Here is a 12,871-nt window from a genome sequence, read left to right as displayed (position 1 = left end):
ATTTTGTTAAAGTGCAGATTCTGATTCAGTAGGTCTGGAGTCAGGCTTGAGAGTCTGTTTTTCCACAAGCTCTTAGACGGAACTGATGTAGAAGGTCCAAGGACCACCCTTTGCCCAGAAAGATCACAGACAGTTGTTACAATCTCTGGCGCAAGGATCAGGTGGGCATCTCTTACTACTCAGAGTTTTGTTTAATTTTACTCTTCATTAGTTTCCTTTCCCATTCTTCTCATAAGCTACTCCAATCTTGAGCTACATTTCACTAGCTCCCCTAAAACAACCTTAAATCTCAGCATCTGACTTCCTCTCTCCCAGAAAGAGCAGAAATTTTTAGAAGTCTAGGGTGAAAGTACCTTCCTCCAGATAAGACCTTCATGTGCTTTTGCCTTCCACCTAGTGGTACTTACAGGCCACTTTAATATTGGAAACATAAAATTTGAGACTTGAGTTTTCCTACATAACTTAAGCAATTGAAAGAGAGAAGTGATTCCCCTTCTAGTTCACCTTGCCCTGTAGCACTTTGGTGTTCCAGCTTATTGGGAGGATCTCATGTCAGTCTCTTCACCATTTGCAGACTCTGGGCTTTTATTTCAGTCTTCATCACTCTACAAGGCTGTTGAAAGGAAAGTTGACATTTTTCTGAATCAGCAAATGCTCTCAGCACAAAAGCAGCTTACAGGTTTCTACATCACTTCAGTGTGGGACTGGTAATACTTCGCTGTATTATCAGCTCTGTGATGCATCTTAACCTTCTTCTAAACGTATTTTGACCAACTCAGTTTTCTTCAACAGGAGGACTTGTCCAAATAAGCCGGCTTGCCATTTTTGAAAATAAGCAATCTGTAAATACTTTAAAAAGTATCTGTTTCCCCCCACTACATTATACACTTTTTAAGCACAGGAACCAGGAAACCTGATTTGAATCCTTTGTATCACACTATATTTCTAGCATCAGCACATAGTAGGTTCTCAAACTGGTTGCTGAATGAAGGCAGCCTGCCCCACTGAGCAAAGCCAGGAGGTCATCACTAGCCATTAAGGCAGGCAAGCAGGAAAGAGATGATTCCAAGATGGACTTCTTGGACACCTAAAGCAAATTGTTGGGCTGCAAGGTATGACCTTGTTTCTGGTGCCAGATAGTTCAACTTTTTTCAGGATGCATTTGAGAATGGAATGACACACACAAAATGACTAGAAAGAAACTATATTTTTCTTTTCAGAAGGAGCCTTTACTTGTGGAAAATCTCTCTAGCAGTTTCTGTTTGAGTCTTTTACTATCTATTATTAAAAATAGCCACCATTTCCTGCCAACAATGGCAAAGAAATCAATAAAAGACCATGATTATCTTGGAGTGTGGTTTATTAGATTGATACAATTACTTTTTTTCTTTGAAGAGCTCAAATTTTGAATTTGTGATTGGTATGTCTTTGGTCTTATGAGATGGATGATGATAATAAAATGTGTGAAAAATTAAACTTCTCTAGTGGCAAATATAAATGATTCAAGAGTTAAGCTGGAGACTGGCTCATTGATTCATTTCTGCAGTTTAACCCTTTGTAAAACAGACATGTGATGGTTATTGCAGTATTGTATGGCTGTCGAGTTTCAAAAGCTGGAGATCCCTGCAGTGAAGGCCATTAGAAAATGTGAAGTTATTATTACAGGCAGATTTGTGGACCATCCGCCAATAGCAGACACTGATTTTTTTTTTTAATATTAGTACTAAGTTAAATGGGGGAAGACTTGGGAAGCCTCAGGCAGAATTGTATAAAATCCTTTCCACCCTCTGCTTGCTCATCAATAATTAACCTAGCCAATCTAGAACTTCGTTGGAAATAAATTCTCCAAATGGCTCCTGAAATGGTGAACAAAAAAATTCGTACCCTGTGATTTGCGGCAAGACATCTAGCGTTAAATGCAAATAAAACATGATAAATTGATAATGATGAAGACAACTTTTTAAATTAAATTAGCCTAGAAAATCATGAGAAAGTTTTATTACTTATTGTTTTTAAATTTATTTTATTCATTTATTTTTGGCTGCGTTGGGTCTTTGTTGCTGCGCATGGCTTTCTCTAGTTGTGGTGAGTGGGAGCTACTCTTCGTTGCAGTGTGCAGACTTCTCATTGCGGTGGCTTCTCTTGTTGCGGAGCACAGGCTCTAGGTGCGCAGGCTTCAGTAGCTGTGGCATGCGGGCTCAGTAGTTGTGGATCGCGGGCTCTAGAGCGCAGGCTTAGTAGTTGTGGCTCACGGGCTTAGTTGCTCCACGGCATGTGGGATCTTCCCAGACCAGGGCTCGAACTCATGTCCCCTGCATAGGCAAGTGGATTCTTAAACACTGTGCCACCAGGGTAGCCCTATTACTTCTTTCTGATATATTTTTCCCCCCTCTCTGTCTACGTGGGATATTTCTTAAACAATTAAAGTACTATATGCCATTTTTCAATTATTATTGTAATTTTTGATTAGCATGTTAAAATACATGTACCTCTAATATACTTAATGTATTAGCCAAGTTCTGAAAGTGGCCACAAGACGTACCACCTCATATAGACTCTTTAGCAGTGACTGTCTTTTCCAGTTAGAAATGGAAGGTATTTTTAATATAAGTGAAGAAAGCAGTAGTTATAAGATTCAGGTTGAGTTAGGTTTGAATCCTCTCTTGTTATTTATTGGTTAAGTGACCTTAAGAAATTTAAATAACTTTCTTGAATCTCTGTTTTCTCATTTATAAAATGGACAAAACAGTAGTTAAATGACAAGACTGTCAGAAGGATTAACTGAGGCAAAAATAGATAAAATACTGAAGAGACTACCTTAGTAATATACTAAATATATTATTTATGGGTTAAAAATTGTACCTTTACAGAAGAGGATTCTTTTATCTCAGTGAAAGCATTTCCTTACTCCCCACTTGTAGATGTCCTCTGCAAAATAACCTAATGTGTTTTTTGCATTATTCATGTTTTTAACCTGAAGACTCCTCGCTAAGTAATGCATTTAATGTCTGTTGGTTTGAGCACTGTGTGCACTTGATACTGATAGGAGTGCAAGAGAAACAAAAACACTTTTGATTCATTCTAAGAGCTCAGTTCTGAAACAGTTAATCAATAAAGCAAGAACATATGTAAATAAATGTCAAATGGATAATAAGATTTTCAAATAACAATGGAGAACAATAGCAGCTTCAGAATAGGAAAAGGTCTTATTATGGTAAATGGGCCTTGAGCTTTCCCTCGAGAAATGCATAGATGGATAGAGGTGAGGGGACAATTTTGCCAGATTAAGAAAGAACAAAAGCTGGAGAAGAGGTGAGCATGGCATTTTCAGGGGTCAGTGAGGCACCCAGGTTTACCCATCCTGCTATTTCAAAAGAAAAATGGAACCAGGATCACTGATGTGGAATGGGTAAGGAGGGGATGTATTTTATTAATGTTAGTTTCTCCTGTATAGAATTACCTCTTGCTATCTTGGATTACTTAAGATAATGCTGACTACTTTAACCAAAACACCAAAAAAACAAATATACTATGGTTCAAATATAATACATATATTGTCCCCCTCATTTACAAAACTGTCCAAGGAAAGTGGTGTTAGTAGGGGAATGCAGAATTCCACACATGGTCATCCAGGGAACCCTCCTGATGGAACCTACCCAATGACTGTCATCTTCAATCCATGGACCCACTAGAGTGGACATGTTGTCTCCATCCCCACCAACCACAGGAGGGTGAACACCAGAATTCCTTTGGGCTAGGCCTGGAAGGAGCACATTTTCATTAGGTGCAGCTGGGTCACAAGGCCACATAAAACTGCGAGAGAAATTGGCAACTGTGGCTTAGCTACTTGCCCAAAAGGGGAGAAAACCGATGTTGGTGAAGAGTTTGCATCCTTCATCCTAATTTGAGATGTAAAAAAATCCGTAAATGTACTGTACCCTATTATTATTTTTTTTTCGTAAGTATGTCTTTTCCATGTATCTAAAAAGCCCCTTAGTTTTAGTTTACCAGATTTTGGTGAATATTTCAAATTCATATTCTTCAGTAAGAGGCTCCAATCTTTCTAGATTCCCCCTTCAAACGTCTAGATTGAAGTGATTGATATTGCTTTTTCTTTAATTTGCTGTACCTTTCTTAACTCTATTACACATTTTGCAAAATGCAGGGGCCAGAATTGTACACCATATTCCAAATGCATACACCACCATTTTGAACAGAGTAAATCTGTGTCTTTTTAACCTTTTTCTTCCAAATTCATTTCTGATGATGGCAACTATGTTGCAGATGCCTTTGGCTGCAGCTTCAAAGAAAAGTCTACACTGATTCCCAAGTGCCTCTTTCTTGTTTTCAGTCTTGTAATTCTGACATTAAAATCCACCATCCTTTCAAAGCAGTAGTTCTCAACTCAAGGTGTATATTACAATCATCTGGGGAGCTTTCAAAAATACGAATGCCACCCCCTTAAGATTCTGATTTAATTTGCCTGAGATGAGGCCTAGCTATTGATCTTTCCCAAAATGTCTATGTAAGATCCTCTCAGGGTTGTGAACCATTGTTGTATGAGTAATTTGTAATTTTTTACAATTACTCTTTACATATCCCTATTGAAATTTATCTCTTCTTTTTCTGCTTGCATACAGACAAGAGCAAAACTTTCTAAAGTTTTCTCCCATTAGTTTGGAATGAGCACATGGGAAAATTATGGGGCTCTCTGCAAACCATAATAAACCTTGCACTTTAGCATACGTGATAATAGTGACTGAAACACAGAGGTCAGATGTCCTTTGTCCTTCAGCTCCTTCACGTGTGTATGCATGTGATATCTTACTGCATACATATGTGTGTATATATATATATTTTTAGAGATAGTAGTGTTCTATTTAGAAGTTTTAGACAGTTTAGCAATATGCAGAGGTCATGTTTCACAAGGTTTCACCAGAGGTACATCAGTCAAGTTTTACAAATGTATCCAAATCAATAATGACAAATTCCCTTAATTTAATCATGTAATAAAAAATAATCAACTTTCTTATTTTTTGTTTTACTTAATCTAGAAGTTATAACTGGAAAAATAATGAACCTTAGCATGTTTACTAAACAGATTCACCTATTTATGTATCATATTCCACTAATTGCAAGGTATTTCTATATACAAATACAAAGGAAATTATGAAATTCTTTACCACTACACATGGATTTGGAAAAAAATTATACAATAAAAAAATAGTATTTTATTATATTATACAGTATAAATTATTGTATAATAATATAATAAAATTATACAATAATTTTATACAGTAATTATATAATAGCTATTGTATAGTGCCTATATTTTTAATGTTTATCAGCTTGGATATAAAGCTTTGCATCTCTTTCTGTGCCACCCCTCACCTTTCAAAGAATCCATGTACAAATGCCTTAGTAATGTGGACTTTCCTGTAATTTACATGTGAGAGACAAAGCTAGTACAGTGAGAACATTTCCATTTCCCCTTTCCACAGAATAAGTGGCATCGGGTCCCCTCCTTCCCTTACACGTTTCTCTACTTTTGTCTTCCGGTGGATGCTCCTCAACCAACCCAAATTGCTCTCTCTTTATTCTGCAGAGCAATTCACATAAGCCCTATCTTCTCTTCCAAAATGTCTGAACTCCAGTCTATCATCCGGCTAGGTAAAATTAAGTATCCTCTAGTTGATGTGATCCTGAATCCTTTAAAAGTTAATGTGAATATTAATAGGTCTTCCTGGATATATATTAAAGGCACAGTTATAAAATGCATAGTTTATGTATCATATTAACTTCATAAAATCCTAAAAATATTTTTGAACCTCTCATCCCAAGTGTTTCATCTAGGAGTCTGCACATCTGTCACCTAGCCACTGTCTTGAGTGGGACCTTGAGAGTCCTCCTCTCCCACCAGTTTCTCAAATTGGTCTCCTTCAGAAAAATTCTCATGAATAAGTTTTCCACTTTTTTCATATAACTTTGTATTTGGACAGCATTACGTAGTTCAAAAATCTTCCCATATATTTTATTGTTTTGGCCTTTCACAACACAAGCATGTAAGTATTTGGTATAACTGGGCTCTTTCCCATTGATAGTTTAGAAGGGTGGTATTTGAAAATTTTGAACAAATAGCTGAAGTCCAACTGGACAGTAAATGGGAAAAAAGTCACTCGAATTCAAAGTGTGAAAAGGGAACTTTGAGAGATTATACATAACCGTAGTGTATAAAAACTGGATGAGCAGTTAAGTACTTTAAATAACATCCCCAAAACGTAGTGACTTAAGATAATAATTATTATAATAACTGTTGTCATTTTGTCTTATGATGCTTGGGTTGATTGGGCAGTTTTGCTGGTTTCAGCTGGTTCACTGAGGTGACTGTAGCTGGCAGGGTGATCCAGGGGACTCGTTAGACCTCAGATGAGATCGCTGGAGGCTGCGACAGCTGCGCTCCTCTCTTCATGGAGTATGGGCTATTCTGAGCACAGACATCTCCTGGTATGAAGAGGGCCAGATTGGAAGGCTAACCTGGGAAGTTACATGCCACTCCCACCACATTCTTTTGGTAAAAATAAGGCAGGGGTTCATTTCCAGTCACAGGGGGAGGAAACAGACCCTATCTCTGATGGGAAGTGTGGCAGTCCCACTGTAAAGGGCTGTGAATACATGGACGTGTGATTCATTGAGGACCAGTATGGCAACAATCTATCACAGCTGTCCTACTATGCATCCCAGTTTACAAGCGCATTCACATCTTTTTCTCATATTTCATTATCACAAGAACCCTGAGAGGTAATATACAATCTTCTCTATTTTCACAATAGAGAAAGGAACCTCAAGTTCTGGAAAAGTCAATGACTTACTAACCCCAAAGTAGGTGTAAGATGGCAAAGCAAGGATTTAAAGTAACACATTGACATTCCAAAAATCATGAAGTAAAGACATGCACACTCATCCAGGTTTTCCAAAGAGTAGGCTCTGAATTCTAAAAGCCTATTTATAAAATGGGTGAATAAATAATGCTGAATAATCTGTTATAACCTCATGACTTATTAATAATTTTCAGTTTACAAAGTAATACTGTAAAGTGACATAGAAACTAATTTTATTCTTAATATTTTACACATGTCTATAGGAACATATTTTTTTCAGTAACATTTTTATTTTTTTAATTTTTATTGGAGAATAGTTGATTTACAATGTTGTGTTAGTTTCTGCTGTACAGCAAAGTGAATCAGTTATACGTACACATATAGCCACTCTTTTTTAGATTTTTTTCCCATGTAGGTCATCACAGAATATTGAGTAGAGTTCCCTGTGCTATACAGTAAGTCCTTATTAGTTATCTATTTTATATATAGTAGTGTATATACGTCAATCCGAATCTCCCAATTTACCCCCCCCCCTTTTCCCCCTGGTAACCATAAGTTTGTTTCCTACATCTGTGACTCTATTTCTGTTTTGTAAATAAGTTCATTTGTACCTTTTTTTTTAGATTCCACATAGAAACAATATCATATGATATTTGTCTGACTTACCTCACTTAGTATGATCATCTCTGAGTCCATCCATGTTGCTGCAAATGGCATTATTTCATTCTTTTTTATGGCTGAGTAATATTCCATTGTGTATATGTACCACATTTTCTTTATCCATTCCTCTGTCGATGGACATTTAGGTTGCTTCCATATCTTGGCTATTGTAAATAGTGCTGCTATGAACACTGGGGTGCACATATCCTTTTGGATTATGGTTTTATCCAGATATATGCCCAGGAGTGGGATTGTTGGATCATATGGTAGTTCTATTGTAGTTTTTTAAGGAACCTCCATACTGTTCTCTATGGTGGTTGTACTAATTTACATTCCCATGAACAGTGTAGGAGGGTTCCCTTTTCTCCACACCTATATGAACATATTTTAATACAAGCAACTTTCTCTTTTATTTTAAATTACAGATTTAGTTTGGGAAAAAGTATAAAGGGAAGGAAACTGCCTGATATTCCAGATGTCAGAATTCAAAAATATATTTATCAAACTTTTCTCTAAAAGACTTTTCATGTTTTTTTTCCTCTCAAAATTGAGCAGCCAGTTCATAATCAACTGTACTCTCACTTGAATTTTCTTCACTCTAGCTGCAAATCTCATTTTAAAGCAGAGCTCACAAAAATGACTGAGAGGAGCAATTGAGAAACAGCTGAACCACAGCAAAAATGAGGTTGGACCTTAAGCCACTGCAGGTGCCTCCTCCACTAAATTAACAATCCTCTCTTGCCTTCTGTTAGAGAGGGAACATTAAAAAAAGATATGTGTCTATATAAAAATATTGTCATGTTCACTATACTTATACAAACATGAATATATACATCCACACATACACTAGGAATGCATGGACTTTTAAATACAGAAAGTATAAGAATTGTTTGAGTTTTAGCACTCATCACGTCATATGAATTCACTGTTAGGATATATACTGCATCATTTTCTTCAGCTTCTTCAGAGGCATTTGTTACAAAAAGATGTTCACATTTTGATTTCCTAGCTGAACGGGTTGTGTTATTTTTGCTGTTAAAAAAAATGATTAGTAATAATTACTAGTGCTGTTTCACCATTACAAAAAACCTACAAATTCATTTTGGAAAATTTGGAAAATATAGAAAATTCTAAAGAAAAAGGAAGATTACCTATGGTCTTGCCATTAAATATATATGGATTTTGTTCATTGTCTTGCTTCCTCTTTTAGTTTTTCTATGCATTTTAGTGGTTTCATTTTTTTGCACATTTGAGTATATAACTTTATGAAAATTCACCGCATGTATACTTTGAGAAATTTTCCCAATGTTATAATGAACTCTTTAAAAGCATTATTTTAAATAAATATCTTCATAAAATACTATCATCTAGTTGTACCAGATTTTACTTCTGTGTTTGAGGAGTAATGACTGTTTTACATTATTGCTGTTGTAAATAATAGTGCAGTGAACTTTTTTTCACAAAATCATTTTTGTAACTCAAATGATCTCTTCAGGACTGGTTTCCAAAAGGGTATCACAGGTTATGAATCTTTTTAAGGCACTTGATAAGTACTGCAAAATTATTTTCTAGAAAGGTTGAATCTGTTTTTACTCTTGAATTTAGCTTACAAAACACTCACTAGCATTATTATAAAGGTCTTAATAGGGACATAATAGGCATTTAATAAATAATTAAGTATTCACATTATGCCTGCTGGAGTTTAATAAACATATGCTATTATTTTAATTAAATAGGCTACATTAAATTATATGAAGTTTATTTAATTGTAGGTTTTTAAAAACTAGTGAGACTACACATTTTTCTATATTTGATGAAGACTATTCTAACTTCAATTCTTGCAGTCCTTAATTTATTCAAGTATTGCACATATGACCACATATGAGGTGGTCTGTTTGATTTTATCCCCGTTGAATGGTATCTGTAAGGACTTGGGTAGACTGGGCCACCCCATTCCAAGGAATCATGACCTAGTTATGTTTAATTGTTAACTAACACATTTAGATTGGTTCTAATCTACCGAAATAGAAACTACCTGGGAAAGTGAGACAAGAATTAAAAGAAAAAAGATCTGGTTTTCTGGAGTTGAGAAATCATGTTAGAAAGACATAACAGTATATGAGTGGAGGTTTTCAGAAATTGGTTCATTTCATGACCTACCTATCAAGCTGAGTGAATGGGAGCTGAACTATCAGCTTGTTAAGTTAAATTGAAATTCAAATAAATGATCATTAACTATATAATGAATCATTAACTATATAATGAAATCTAAAGCAATAAAGATTTTGAATCTAGTACCATTAGTTAATTTGCAGAATGAAAGTAATTATGATAGTTTTCTGAGTAAACAAAGAGAAACTCCATAAAGTTATCCTAGCCTTTAACTTCTCATCCTCATCCCCTTAGAATTCTGAGAATTCATACAAAAGGAATGTACCTGGACTCTGCTCTAGCATTTCTCTTTAAGTCAGAAACACTTCCCCAGTACAAGCAACTAAGCCCAAATAAAGGATCAAAAAAAGAAATGTTACTTCAAACTCAATAGTTATAAAGGTCCCAAAGGCAAAATCCTTTAAAAACAAGAGTCAACAAGCAATAAGTTTCCCAGTGTCGCCATCACATCTCTTGTTTTCACAGTTCATTTACTCTTCCCAACACACGTTCCATTTTCGTCTTTTCTGATGATGTTTGCTCCTGGGAGACAGGAGGGAAGGAGAAAGTAAATGCACATATTTGCACCATGGGTTATAACATTCCCATTTTACGAATTACTGCTTTTGTTAAGCCTATCAACATTACTTTGCATATTGACTATCACTTTTTATTTCTTACTACTTGACAAGCTCCTTTCCGTGTACAATGGCAGAGAATATAGAGTTAACAATGTATTTTCTCAGTTTTGATATTATTCTGAGGCTAGAATTTGAAAGGGTATTTATCTTACCAGTTTTTTAAGCTTGTGGTTTGTGAATCTGAGTACATCAATATATTTTATTCTCACAAAACTTGAGCATATTATTAGAAAATAGCCAGCATGTGAATCATCTCCTTCCTCACCTTCATCTAGAGTGTTATTTATTCCGAGGGTAGCCTGAGCCATGAAGCAGTTACTCATTTTGTCAGAGAAGGCATTATGATTCAGAATTGTGTACCTAATTATCTACTTTTTTGAAGCAAACTCCTTTCCAGGAGGTATGACAGCAGTGTATTTGCCCCCATAATGTGGTCACTGGACTGTCAGGTTGCCTCAGCTTGATTTGTTTGTATGAAGTGTGAGCATTCTCTTCTTTATTTAAATGAATAACTCTTTGCAGTTTTGACTTTAGAAGTCACATCTCAGCATCTTACAAGAGAATCAAAGTTTTTCTAGGAACTCAGCCAGTAATAATAGTTCATCTGCCGACTAGCCATCTTTCAAAACAGTAAATTTAGTACAAACTGTTACAACTGTGCCATTATTTAGTTTTGATACAAGTGTAATGCACAATAACAAACTATTATAATGATTATTACAAAACCTTGGAAACTTACTTTCTGAGCAACTCATTCATTTGTTTGATTTATTGTTTCGTTCCCAGTTGTTAGCTTTTGATTTTCTTTAATTTCAACAATTGGGACATTAAGTCCACCTTGTTAGGAAAGGTGGATAGCAAAATTGGGGCTGCAGATCCAGGGCTGAGCTAAAACACTCCCTTCTAAAGAATGCAGTAGCAAGAAAAGAGTATATGTTGGTGGGTGGGTCTGAAAGAGTGGGTATTAATTATACCTCTGCCGCTAGCCAGCTGTGTGACTACACAAATTAATTTTTCTTTCTGGGCCCACAGTTGTACAAAAAAGGGTTGAACACACGTCTTAAAAGTTCACACTATTGTAACATTTTAATATTCGACAATCTGGATCTTACTACAGTATCCTATCCGCAATTTCTCCAAATCTTTACTTTTGCGTAGTCCCTTTAGGAAACAACACAGCGGTAAGCATTCAAAAACCTTACCTTCTTACTTATACTGTATCTAAGATTCTAAAATAGCTGTTCTGGCAAAATTGTAAATGAAAACGGCCAGTTTTATCTCCTTTGGGGAAATTTGTCCCAAAGGTATCAGGTTTCTCTGTTAATCTCCAGTTAACTGAAAACATTACCTAGAATCTTTAAAAATTCTCCCTTAAAAAAAAGGAAAAGAAAAAAAACTACAAATCCCATGAGTCAAAGATGGAATGGAATCAGACACCTCCCCTCAAACCCCCTTCCGGTCCCCTTGAATGTAGTCCGCTAAAACTCGGGTTGAGGCACCCTGAAATATGCCTGAAAGAAACGTCGGCTGTTTCGTTCTGCTTTGTAGCTGTGCTCTCGCTGGGCTCCTTTAAGTCGGTGCTGAGAGTGAGGAAGGATACAGAGCGACGCCGAGCTGGATGGGTGAGGGCGCAGGCATCACCTGTTCCAAGAAGGGCATGCGCACTGCGAGGGCGCCGGCGAGGAGGCGGGGCACGGTGGGAGGGGCAGACGGCACCCGGCTGGCACCGCTCAGATCTGCTTTTCCCCGGCTTGGGGCGCTGAGGCGGCGTCGGGAGTTGTCTTCTGCAAAGGTTGGCTGGCGTTGTCCAACATGGAGGAGGCACTGGTCTCGGTCATCACCTGCAAGAGGGACTAATCTCCGCCTGGTGTTCAGGGACTTCGCCTCCTGCACGCCCTGCGGCGGACCCCGTCTCCGGTTGCTCCTCCGGCCACGGGCTTCCCGGCGGGGAGGCAGCACAAGGAGGGAGCGCGGTGGCCCTGAGTTTCCCTAAGCCATGGGCAACGAGGCGAGCTTGGAAGGGGAAGGGCTCCCCGAAGGGCTGGCGGCGGCGGCGGCAGCAGCGGCGGCCGGAGGAGGGGCTGGCGGGGCGGGGAGCCCCTTGCACACCGTGACTCCGGCCGGCATGGAGGCGGATCTGAGCCAGCTGAGCGAAGAGGAGAGGAGACAGATCGCTGCTGTCATGTCAAGGGCGCAGGGGCTGCCCAAGGGAAGCATTCCTCCGGCCTCTGCGGAGCCTCCTATGCACAGGCACGCACAGCATGATGTATATGTCCGGGCATATATGTACAGCTTCCCGTGCACATATGTGCCAGCACGGCAGTACATATATGTCGCCTCCGTTCATTTTATTCTCCCTAATGGGGTGGTGGTAAAGAGAACATAAGCTTTCTGTTGGGCAGGATAAAAATGATGCATTATAGAGTTTCTGGTGGGATAGTCAAGGGTTGCATTCTTGGAACTGTGATTTTAGGTTGTGATTTCTGGCCTTTTGGAACCTTTTCTGTCTAGGGTGGCGTGGAGAGACGCCCTCCGGTGTTT

At 37.8% G+C, this 12,871-nt stretch overlaps 1 protein-coding gene across 1 annotated transcript in view; it reads left to right on the top strand.

Moving 5' to 3' along the window:
• Nucleotides 1-5,327: 5,327 nt before the first annotated feature.
• The window catches only part of PCLO (piccolo presynaptic cytomatrix protein), a 384,943-nt gene continuing 377,399 nt past the window's right edge, over nt 5,328-12,871 (top strand). Inside the window, exon 1 of the mRNA XM_082398709.1 lies at nt 5,328-12,580. Coding sequence (XP_082254835.1) covers nt 12,327-12,580 — 254 coding nt within the window. The 5' untranslated portion in view covers nt 5,328-12,326. The remainder of the gene's footprint in view (nt 12,581-12,871) is intronic.

This window comes from Balaenoptera borealis, assembly GCF_965194805.1.
Source record: "Balaenoptera borealis genome assembly, chromosome: 7".
NCBI lineage: Eukaryota > Metazoa > Chordata > Mammalia > Artiodactyla > Balaenopteridae > Balaenoptera > Balaenoptera borealis.
The sequence above is the reverse complement of the archived record's forward strand: the minus strand, read 5'-3'. Positions and strand labels throughout refer to the sequence as shown.